At 38.4% G+C, this 11317-nt stretch overlaps 4 protein-coding genes across 5 annotated transcripts in view; 2 read left to right on the forward strand and 2 right to left on the reverse strand.

Annotated features, from left to right (window-relative positions):
• The window catches only part of LOC117971126 (zinc finger protein 300-like), a 199828-nt gene that overhangs the window by 166871 nt on the left and 21640 nt on the right, over positions 1-11317 (reverse strand). The window lies entirely within an intron of this gene.
• LOC131724953 (oocyte zinc finger protein XlCOF26-like) overlaps positions 1-11317 on the forward strand; it is a 275201-nt gene that overhangs the window by 31575 nt on the left and 232309 nt on the right. The gene's annotated exons all lie outside the window — the stretch shown is intronic.
• LOC117971128 (zinc finger protein 397-like) overlaps positions 1-11317 on the forward strand; it is a 186936-nt gene that overhangs the window by 10894 nt on the left and 164725 nt on the right. The gene's annotated exons all lie outside the window — the stretch shown is intronic.
• On the reverse strand, positions 821-8420 carry LOC117971127 (piggyBac transposable element-derived protein 4-like). 2 transcript variants are annotated; one of them, XR_009320356.1, is made up of 2 exons: positions 8085-8199; positions 821-1903 (listed from the first exon to the last, which is right to left on the reverse strand). XR_009320356.1 is itself a non-coding variant. In XM_059017969.1 (2 exons), the coding sequence occupies exons 1-2, from the start codon at positions 8242-8244 to the stop codon at positions 5490-5492; spliced, it is 2037 nt and encodes a 678-aa protein (XP_058873952.1). In that variant the 5' UTR covers positions 8245-8420; the 3' UTR covers positions 5213-5489. The 2 variants fall into 2 exon arrangements, 1 of the variants encoding a protein (XP_058873952.1); XM_059017969.1 differs by lacking the exon at positions 821-1903 and adding an exon at positions 5213-7366 and having other exon boundaries at positions 8085-8420.

An 11317-nucleotide genomic window follows, 5' to 3' on the forward strand; every position in this document is an offset into this window, starting at 1 on the left:
TCTGAAATCCAATAGGTCGGTAGCTTTGGAGCCATTCATACATTCTTCTCATTCAGTCAAACAGTTTTTTAACCAATCACACCTTACCGTGTTATAAGAACATGTTCCTAATACTTTATACACAATGATATTTTAATTGGGAGACATACAATCTATATGGATTTACTAGACTTGTCTCGTAGATATTCTACCAGCCAAACTCAAGATTTTTACGATCCAAGATATTTTAATTTCAAGGTTCTGTGATTTTAAGTTTCACATGAATTTTTATTTGTAAAATCATAAAAACAAAAAAGGTAGAAACTCACTTAATAGAATCTTTGAAATCCAATAGGTGTCTTTGTAGACATTCCTGCATTTTTCACATTTATTGAGTCAAATGTTCAACCCATCATAGCATTAATAAAATGGTCCATACATGTATGCATACTAACTTGGGATACATACATTTTACAAGTTTGCAATACAACAAATGAGTGAAGCAAATGTGGGCAGCAGTGTGGAGTAGTGGTTAGGGCTCTGGACTCCTAACCGGCGGGTCGTGGGTTCAATCCCAGGTGGGGGGACACTGCTGCTGTACCCTTGAGCAAGGTACTTTACCTAGATTGCTCCAGTAAAAACCCAACTGTATAAATGGGTAATTGTATGTAAAAATAATGTGTAAAAAAATAATGATATCTTGAAACAATTGTAAGTCACCCTGGCTAAGGGTGTCTGCTAAGAAATAAATAATAATAATGTTTTAACAATATCTACATTTTAAAATGCTGCATTCACACATGTTCACTTGATTTTAATAAGTTAATGTGATGGAAATTGATTAATTATGTCTCGGGTTTAATTGGTCCACCACAGACACACATTTTCCAAGTTAAAATACAGTTTCTTATTTCAGCAGGATCGGAGGTTCTTACTCGGGTGTGAATGTGTATTTTTACTTCAAACATGTGAGATATTGTTATATTAGAATGGCTCAGTTTAACAATGTCTTGGGCTCCACTAAGTGCTTGATAGTGCTGTTTAACAAACAAAGAAAAAGAATAGACTACTTGAGAAAATAAAGTTTATTCAGAAGCTAAATACCTTGAAGAAAAACTTCTAGATATGAGCAATACTTCAGAAACGCCTACATCAAGCATCACCTACACATACTGTATTTATCAATCAATCTTCATTTTATATAGCGCCTTTCATAGTGGACCACCATCACAAAGCGCTTTACAAGATAGTGAGGAACAATGCATGATACATTAAATACAGTGAAATACAGGGCATAGTATATTAAATACAAACAGTATAACACTATACAAATGCAGTAAATAGACATATTACAATGCAAATACATTAACTACAGGCATATTACATTAAACACAGGGCTAGGATGTGAATTCTAAACATTGTGGATGCATGCGTCATACAGAATCATACGAATAAGATGGAGTGAAAAACACACAATTTAGACAACAAATATCATTATAAGCATTTGAACAACATTATAATTCTAGCTATGCACTGCAAATTCAATAAACTGTATAGCTACCTTCCTTTATGACCTGGATGGATGTGCAAACGTCTCGTTCGAAGAAATAAAGCAGTCCTATGAAGGAGTAAGAAGAATACCAATCCTGCGATGGTCGTTGCTCCGCGGTCCAGCCTGGAGGGATGCAAAGAGAAGCCCAGCGTTTACACCTTGCTCCAGGGGTTTAGACGTGAAGAAGCCAAGTCACAGTCCTGCCTTTGTAGCGCTGCAACAGTCTTTTCCTTCTAGTTTTAATAAACAAGTGTTTAGTAGTTGACAAACAGAGTTTCCTGGCAGTTTCCAAGTACAGTCGATAGTCACTGTGGTAGTCAGGAAATGGTGAATTTTCAGCGACCCATATGGAATGTCAAGATCCACCCTCCTCTGTGGAAGATGCACAGCTTTTATTACTAACAGATAGGAGGACATGTGGTTTTGCCAAATCATATACAAATTATATTATTGTTTTTATAAGAAATATAGGGCATATTTGTTTTAGTTCTGTGACCTGCCCCTAGATTGAAACAAAGGCAATTAAGTCCTGCAAGGACCCATGTGTCCCATCAATAGATTGCTTAATTAATGTTTGCAGTCTGTCAGTGGGACGGAGGGGGGTGATGCTGGAACGCCAGAATCACTGTCGAGCACTCTTAAGGTGATGCTGGCTAGTCGATGAAACACCAAGGATGGAAGATGCCCACTTGAAGACCCCAGAGAAGTACCCTACTCAGCTAAGGCCAGACAGTTGTCATGCTGATGCGCTAGGGAGGCTGCACAGTGGTCGATCCCTGGAGCCAGTACTGCAGCCGTTGTGTGTGCTGATGCACCAGGGAGGCAAAATAAGCTGATCCCTGGAGCCAGCATTACACTTCAGCCATCAAAACCAGACAGAAGGATATCTACATCATCAGATGGAAGGAAGCGCAGGTGGATCACATTGGTTTACAGTAAAAGAAGCTATCACCGATCACCACTCGCATCCAGTTCAAGACTCTTGTACTCGCCTACAGATGCATTGACCAGACTGCACCGAGCTACCCCCAGACCCTCTAACCTCTGCTCCTCCTGCACTAGAAGACTGGCTCTACCTCCTCTACGGTCCCCTGCCTCCAGAGCCCACTCCTTCTCCACCCTCGCCCCGCAGTGGTGGAATGACCTTCCTACAGATGTCAGGACTGCCCAGTCCCTGACCACCTTCCGACGCCTCCTCAAGACTCACCTCTTAAGACAGCACCTGTAGAACTCCTCTTTTTTTCCCCTCTGGACACTTATACTTAATCTGTAGTATTTTGTATTTAATTATATTCTGATGTAACTATCATTGACACTGTTATCTGCTCCGTTACTGAATCGTATTTTGTCATACTTGTACTTGCTAGAACCAAAGTCATTGTATTTATCTTGCTCCTAATTGTATTATTACTTGTACTGCGATTCTTGAAATGTATTTTTGTTTACGACTGTAAGTCGCCCTGGATAAGGGCGTCTGCTAAAAAATAAATAATAATAATAATAATAATAATAATAATAATAATAATAATAATATGCCTCGAGTTGGTTTTGCTCCGTAATGCACAAGTGGCCCAGGCAATGGTTTCTTGTTTGTGTAAATTGCAACGGCTGGTCTAGAAAATGCTGCATTCATAGTCATGTCTGTGGAGGTGATGGTATAAATGCTCCGGAGAGAATCTGGCTCAAAGTCTTCACCATTCTTTTTTTCTTTTTTACTGACAAGATGAAATTCCAAAAGCGTTTGACCGGGTCTTTCAGGTATCTGGTGAAATTCTTTCATTTCTCCCACTGAACGCAAATACAGCATTTTTTGGTTTAAGTCAGTGTTTTTCTTTGCTTGCATTTTCATTTGTCTTGCTCTTTTAAAAACATTTGTTTAAATTCTTCTGTTATTGTCATGAACCTCGTTTTTTTCCAATTGTCCACATCTTTGTGTTACAGTGCTTGTTGTAATTAGTGATCAACATGGTGCCTGTTGGTTTCAAACAAAACTCACCACTTGATTTTTTTGTCTCTTCACAGACCATAAAAGAGACACACGCTGTAAAACACAGACAGCATTGACATTGTTAGATGGACATTTGCAACCCATAATGACACAACTTTTGGCAGTTAAACAATGTTTGCATTGTTATGCAACTAGTTGAAGTTTGCCTTGCATCTGTTCACTATGTGGTGAATTTGGTTATTGCTGATTTTTATAACTAAGCACAATAATGTTAAATTGACAAAACAAATACCTTTAGGTTAACTAAGGTTCCTTGGGTAACCTTTTTTTTTTATATTATACAAATACCCCCATAAAAAGGTAGAAAAAATGTATTCACTTTTTTGCACTTCTGTAGGGTTTCTAATGCATGACTATGACAAGGATTTGGAATACCAATATATAACCACTGTCTAAAATAGGTTTTTTATAGCACTTTAAACACATAGTGGTAAAAAAGGCCATAAAAAATGCGTTTAGCTGAATTTAACACGCTGTGAAATATTAGATTGTGAAAAAACATGTGAAGGTAAGAGCGGACGCAAAAAGACAAGGTGTCTATAGTTTTACCAATTTATATTACTCCAAATAAAGTTTCCTATATTTCCAATATGTCTATACAACAGTATAATGTGTATTTTAGACTTCTTGACATTAACATTTACAATGATTTAAATCTTTTAGTGTCTCCAGAAACATTGTGCCAGTTTCCTCAGTCCCCAGGAAGTAGATTATCTTGCAGAATATACCAGGACTCCTCTTAGGGTTACAGGGTTGTAATCAGCATATTCACTTTATTTGATTCTACTCTTAAATAGGCTGTAATGTCAGTATTTGGCTTTATTTATGTTTCGATAGCATTACAATGTCTATTCTGCAATGCCAAGGTGGAACATCTCAAGATTACTGCAGTGTAGAAACCTAACCCCTATTTCCCTAGTTTTGTGGGTTTGCATTGCCAAATTTAACATTACATTGTTTTTTAAATGAATTATTGTTTATAGCTGCATATATTGCTGTTGTTACTATTTAACTGCTTAATTCCTGAATATTCCTGCGGTTATGGTAATAAAAGTATCTAAGATTTTGATTTAAATTAGGACACTGAACCTGAACCTACACCAGACTCACGAGAGAACCAGGGCACTGCCACAGGACACAAGACACAAGACTCAAGACTCAGCACAGTCAGGACAGCAAAGGACACAAGACTCACCGATCTGTGCTGTCCTGTACTGTCCTCAGCGCTCTGCATGCCTCTGGTCACAGCGCCCAGCAACCCCTACTGTAAACACTGCCCATTATATCACTGTGAAGAAGATATCTGCAGACTGTGTGCTGTTTATGTGGGTAATTCAGTGGAAGACTGCTTTGACATTTTCACAACAACTAGAAAGGTACAGTTCAAACTATATGCATAATATCAGATGTTGTACAATATTGAGCTGATGTATGCTGTCTTAGCATCGATATCTACCTTTGAAAATTGTGAAAGAAATTTCAAACTATTATTTAGTGTTATGTCTATCATAATTCAATCAGTGTTTTTAGTAGAGCTACTCAATTAATTTAACGTACAACTCTGTAGAAACATTAACACTGTGGTTACTCATACCTAGAACTGCCACCGGCAGTCATTATGACGGTTACATTTTAAACAACCTCAGTATTAAAATGAAAGACAAACTATCAGATACGACTCAAAAGTTTTATTTCAAGCACATCATATCAAACATCTGCACAGCCAAAACACTTATTTAAATGAACAATTAAACATAAAAGGGTTTATTTTCCAACTTGCCACATATAAAGCACTACTTCAAAAAATGAGAAACTATAATAAAATAAACATTTCAAAAGAAACTAGTGTTTAAACAGGTATATGTACATACAAAATAGCATTAAAAAGATCTCAACTCCCATTATGTAACATGAATGTGCTTTCAGGGAAATGGACTTCAAAGTAGCCCCCTAAGTAGCACAATCCACACAGATGTAACGCTTCTCAACTTTTCCTGTGCATTTACCACATACTGCTCGTTCACATTGGGCACAGATATCAGAAGTTTTATTTTTATTGCATTTAGCTACCTTGCATTGCTTTCTCTTGCGTGTGTCGCTGGGTGCAGCACTGAATCCAGATTGAGCTGCGTTTCCCGGCTGCTTTGCAGTTTTCTGATCGAAATGTTTCTGCCGAAGCTCTGTGGCTAGCTTCAAGATGAAATCTCTCCTACTGATATTTTCTCCGGTGCATTCCTTGTACAAAACAAATGAATTGATGGCTGCCAGGTCCAGCACATTGTAAAACACAGCAACTGGCCAGCGTCGAGAACCAGCTTTCACAGAGTACTGACGGACCATCTGGTCTATAACGTCCACCCCGTGCTTTGTGTCATTGTAGAAATCCACGGTCTCTGGTTTTTTCTTGTCAACAGTCCCGATGGCAACGGAAGTATGACGGGAGCTGAGAATAATGACATTCTTTCTCGGCTTGCACTTGTAAACAGTTAGCGTAGCACAGTCATTGTGTTTCAAAATTGTACTGGAGTACAGCTGTGGTTGCAAGTTTTGCGCAGATGGTGGAAGCGATCTTCCTGCTTTGTTCACTGTTCCAACCAGGCTGGTTTTCTTTTTCTTCAACTTTTTTGCCAATTGCAGTGAAGTAAAAAAATTGTTAGTGGTAACATTCCTCCCTTTTCCTAAGTATGGTTCCATCAGCCTGAGTACCACATTGTCACCCAGTCTCTGACCAGCTGGGCAAGTGTCATCTTTGCCCAGGTAGGGGTAACCATTCACCACATATTTGGAATCCACGTCCACTGCCAGCCAAAACTTGATCCCAAATTTATCAGGTTTGTTTGGCATGTATTGTGTCCAGCGACACCGTGCTTTTGTGGAAAACAGCTGCTCATCCACTGTAAGGTTCTCTCCGGGCTTGTAACAGGCAATGCTGTTTTCAATGAAGCCGTTCCAAATTTCTGATGCCAGGGCAAATTTATCTGTCTGAAGGCGGGCCCTTCTCGTTCCTCTAAAATCAAAACTCAAAAACCTCAAGATTTCACGAAAACGATTCCGTGACATCGTCTCTATAAAAAAAGCAATTCCCCATTGTGTAGACCAAAGGCTCTCCAGGTAAAGGCTTTTACCACCATACGCTCCTCGAACATACAGGATTGCAATAAATGCTTCTAATTCCTCCAACGACATTGCCCAGGAATCATCATTTTGTATCCTATGTGCCTCTGCTACAGTACAGCGTTGAATGTGGTGTAGCATTCGCATATCAATCAATAAATGAAAAGCACTGAGAATGCTATTGATGTTGCGTTTTGCGTACGGCGTGGGACCTGACGTTTCAGTCAAAACATTTTGTGCAGCCCGTCTTCCCACAGCGTCAACACCGGGACTTATAATTTCCCAAACAGTGCCATCTTTCCCAGTCTCCTGAATGCCCGTTCGTGCTGGCGATGCAGCTGGAGTCGCTGTCCTTGGTACTGCTGCAGGTGAAGCGGTTGGCAGGGCTGGCACGCCTGCAGCTGCTGCAGGATACGATACAGGCAAAGCGGCTGGCACTGCAGAGGATTCCCCAAGACTGCTGCTTCTGCCACGACCTCTTCTGCCCCTGGGGAGCCCTCTGTGTGATCGTGGCACTTCAGTGGCACTTTCCTCGCTTTCACTGGTGGAACTGACTGTATCACAAATCCAGGATTCATCGCTGTCGTAATCACTCACATTCCCTGCATCAGAATCATTTTCGGACAAAGCGGTAAGCATATCGATCCTTTCTTGAGTGGTCATCCGTCTTCTTTGAGCCATTTTGAGTTTCAGCCTGGTCTCTGTCAGCGTACCTGTGAGAGTAAAATAGTAAAACTATACGACAGCAGGCTACATATGCTCACAAAGACAGCCAGACGCCAGTTATACAAGGAATTGATAGGATTACAATATCTCTTTGGATAACACATGTCCAGACTTCAAGAGCCATATTCTATTCAAAGACATAGTGCTGTAAGCTCAGTGGGGGTAGAGATAACAAAAAAATAGAATATTGTAGGTTACATTCAAAATAAAAACATGTATTGTAAAAGGCAGTCACAGTGATGGCTTTGGCAGCTCTAGGTGGGCAGGATTATAACTTCCTTATTTTTTGCAATCCTGCCTTTCAAACGCTGTCAGGGTATTTACTACATGTATTTATTATTTTTTTTTTTTTTAAAGTCATAAAATTTGAAAACCTCAAACCGTCAAAATGACTGCAGTGGCAGTTCTAGTGTTAACTACTTAGAAATTCCCTAAAATAATCAAAATCGGTCTGAACATAATGTCTTGTATCATGCTAAGTTTACATATACATTTGGGCATGTAGGCCTAAACATTAAACCCTAGGTTAGCCTGAATGGGCATGTAAACAAACTGGAATGGCAACTGTGTTCTAATAAAGTAAAATGCACAGAAGGTTTAACTAGAGGAATGTAGATCCTCTGCAAAATGAAGAAGCCAAAACAGAAATAAATGACCCCTTAATGTACTGTACTCCCCTATTCCCAGCATTCCAGTTTCACTCACCTCTCTCAGTGATGCTAGAAGGTGGCGTTTCCTCCTGCAGGCTCTGCTCATTGGCCTGGTCACACCCCAGCTCAGTCACTTCCTCCTTGATCTCAACAGTCCTGTCGGCAGAAACAACCCATCGAATAGGAAGCTCTGGGCTGATGTGAGCTGCTTCCATCTCAGAAACTTCCTTTGAGTGAGGCTGATCCGTTCTCACTGAAGAAAAGGAGACAAGACTTTTAGTTTGTCATTTCAGATTGCATATAAGGTGCTTTTATTTGAATTTCCACAGAACTCACACTTTAGAAAACTATATAATGTATAAATCCAATGGCATTTAAAATCATATATAAAACTTTACTTGAAATGTTCTCTGGCTCTATGGAGAGTTCTGCTGGGAGCAGTCTGTGCTGCTCATAAACTTTACAGTTGTCACTCATCGTATTATTAAATACTAATCAGTGAAGCACAATCTTTCTGCATTTCAGAAGTATAAATGCTCCGGTAAACAAATAATAATCACAATACTCATATTTTGATGTTTTTTGTTTTATTTCCCTTTAAAAGCTACCATTTCAAAAAAATATCATTCTCAAGCATTTTGAAACGGGTAAACAGAATCAAATATGAATTTAGAAGTATAGTAGTCGATGGCACCTAATCAGGATCCTGATAATCAGGATTTCTGCTTAAATGGGACACAAATCTGGGGGACGGTTCTTCACAATGTTATTTATGTCATTTAATTGGGACGTCACTTCGTTTAATTGGGATACAGTATTTTCAAATGATAAACGAAGATCGCTTTCCAGAGCAAGACAGGTTTGAGTAGCACAGGACAGTGAATATGTGATTACACTGTGGTATAAATTGCGTAAACCACGGTGAACTCTTGAAGGAGCTGCTGGAGTCTCCTGTGGTTTCTCAGGCTGCTGTTGCAAAGAAAGATGAAGTGCCAACATCACAGGTGCCTCGCTGGGACGTGGTACACCCTGCCCCTCTGTGTGTTATTTTGTATTATGTATTATTTAAAATGTATTATTTAATTTGTAAAATCACAATGTTAGTTATTTTTATTTTGCAGCATGGATGGGGTTAAAATTCCACATCCATGCTAAAGTCGTGTAGAATGCGACCTTCTCCAGATTAATTCATTAACTGCTAATTTGGAGAGGGTCACATGTACAGAAACCTGCAGCTGTGACGGAGCGTGGTGGTGTGTTCAAAGGTGGAACGAGAGCCAGGAGTTAAGAGAATTCAAACATAAATTAATAACAATTGCTACCCGTGCAGGATTTACACCAGCACGCTACTGTTTATTTTACCTGTTTGTTTTGGTCATCGTGCCTTTTGTTTTATAAAAAAGCGTTTGTTCAAATCTTTTACTTGTTTATTAAAACACGCAGGCAGCGCATTCATACCCCAGTGCTGTTGTGTCTGTCTATCTTCCAGGGCTGTGACATCACACCACACAGCCAACCTGCCACACTTGCCTTGTGATAAGATGAGATTTCATTTTTCATTTCATATAAGAATAAAAAAAAACTGCGATTAATTTTGTTTAGGAATAAAAAAATAAATAAAAAAAATTGACTCGTATTTTAAATTCTGTATTTAATTATAACGTGATGCGATTTCATTCTTTTTCCTTTTCATTTAGAAAGTGTGACTAACGTATTCTCAAATCTCTCGTTTAATTGAGCCAGACGCTTATTCGGGATACTTTTACTTCTCCCGAGGAGTCCCGATAAAGCAGCGCCAACTGTATAGCAATTGAAGAAGACGTATAATGTATACCGAGCATCAAAACAAACTTATCACTATTCTAACACATAAAAAGGTATATAAATGATGGACATTGATTAAATGTTTTTGGTTTCTTTTTAACCACTCGATCATTCACCCTCGACCATGAAACATCATGTAGTCAAAGAAACTACAAAATGATATCGCAGAAGTTTACCCAATGCCTATGTATGTATGCGTGTATGTCTGTGTATATGTATGTGTGTCTATATATAATAAAAAAAGGCATTTGTGCACTACAATGCTTAATATTGACGAGGTGCTGACCAATATAAGGTAATTACATGCAACAAGAAGTGAAGTCTATACTGGAAAACAAAAGTTTAGAATTCTTTCAGCCAGAATACCAGTTTAAACGGCTTACCAAAAAGTTTTCGTAGAGTGACGAGAGTGCGACCATGAATGTCTCTACGAAAACTTTTTGGTAAGCCGTTCAAACTGGTAGTCTGGCTGCACTTCTTGTTGCGCATATATATATATATATATATATATATATATATATATATATATATATATATATATATATATAGAGAGAGAGAGAGAGAGAGATATATATATAGATAGATATAGATTCTATATATATATATAGATAGATATATATATATATATATATATATATATATATATATATATATATATATATATATATATATATATAGAGAGAGAGAGAGAGAGAGAGAGAGAGAGAGAGAGAGAGAGAGAGAGAGAGAGAGAGAGAGAGAGAGAGAGAGAGAGAGAGAGAGAGACAGAGAGAGAGACAGAGAGAGAGACAGAGAGAGAGACAGAGAGAGAGAGACAGATACACACACATACATATATATCACACACACAAACATCTACACAATCTCAAAATATCAGATTCCATTTCTGAAAAAAAACAAACAGAAATATACGTCCACACCACCAGATCTTTACAGTAAACAACAAACTCTTCTCCAATCGGCACTCCTGGTTTGCTGTGGGAAGCAAGGTACGCATGCGTTAATGGCATAAAAAGGAATATCTCGTTTACCATGTAAACGCGGAATATGAGAAATTCCGATGCGTGTAAACGGAGCGTTCAGAATATACATTGCAACTAATAAATAACGAATACTTACAATTCCGAATACTTGTACCACGTAAACGCAGTGTATCAAAGTGCTCTCCTGTAGATTTAAATGCAAAACTTCATTTTTTGTGCAGTTCCGTTTTCAAATTCAGCTTTGAAATTGATATATACTGTAGTATGTCTAAAAAAAAAAAGCAATGTGAATTAAATTACGGTAAGTGAAGTTTTGTTTACCTCTCTCCTCTCTCTCTCTCTCTCTCTCTCTGCAGTAAGCTGTCGTTTCTTATTTTAGTCGCTCTCCAGACTTCCGTTTTATCTAAACCGTCACGTTAACTAAAAACATTCAGATACAAAAATAAAATTAAGAAAAAAAACACACCCCAATCTGTTAATA

The sequence above is a fragment of the Acipenser ruthenus genome, chromosome 58, assembly GCF_902713425.1.
Source record: "Acipenser ruthenus chromosome 58, fAciRut3.2 maternal haplotype, whole genome shotgun sequence".
In the NCBI taxonomy this organism is placed as follows: Eukaryota; Metazoa; Chordata; class Actinopteri; order Acipenseriformes; family Acipenseridae; genus Acipenser; species Acipenser ruthenus.

What these genes read in the sequence shown, in the direction of transcription:
- LOC117971127 (XM_059017969.1), bottom strand. Translation starts at nt 8,244, where the DNA reads ATGGAAGCAGCTCACATCAGCCCAGAGCTTCCTATTCGATGGGTTGTT. An exon ending in TTCTAGCATCACTGAGAGAG is followed by an intron (nt 7,367 to 8,084) that starts GTGAGTGAAACT and finishes TTACTCTCACAG; the next exon opens with GTACGCTGACAGAGACCAGG.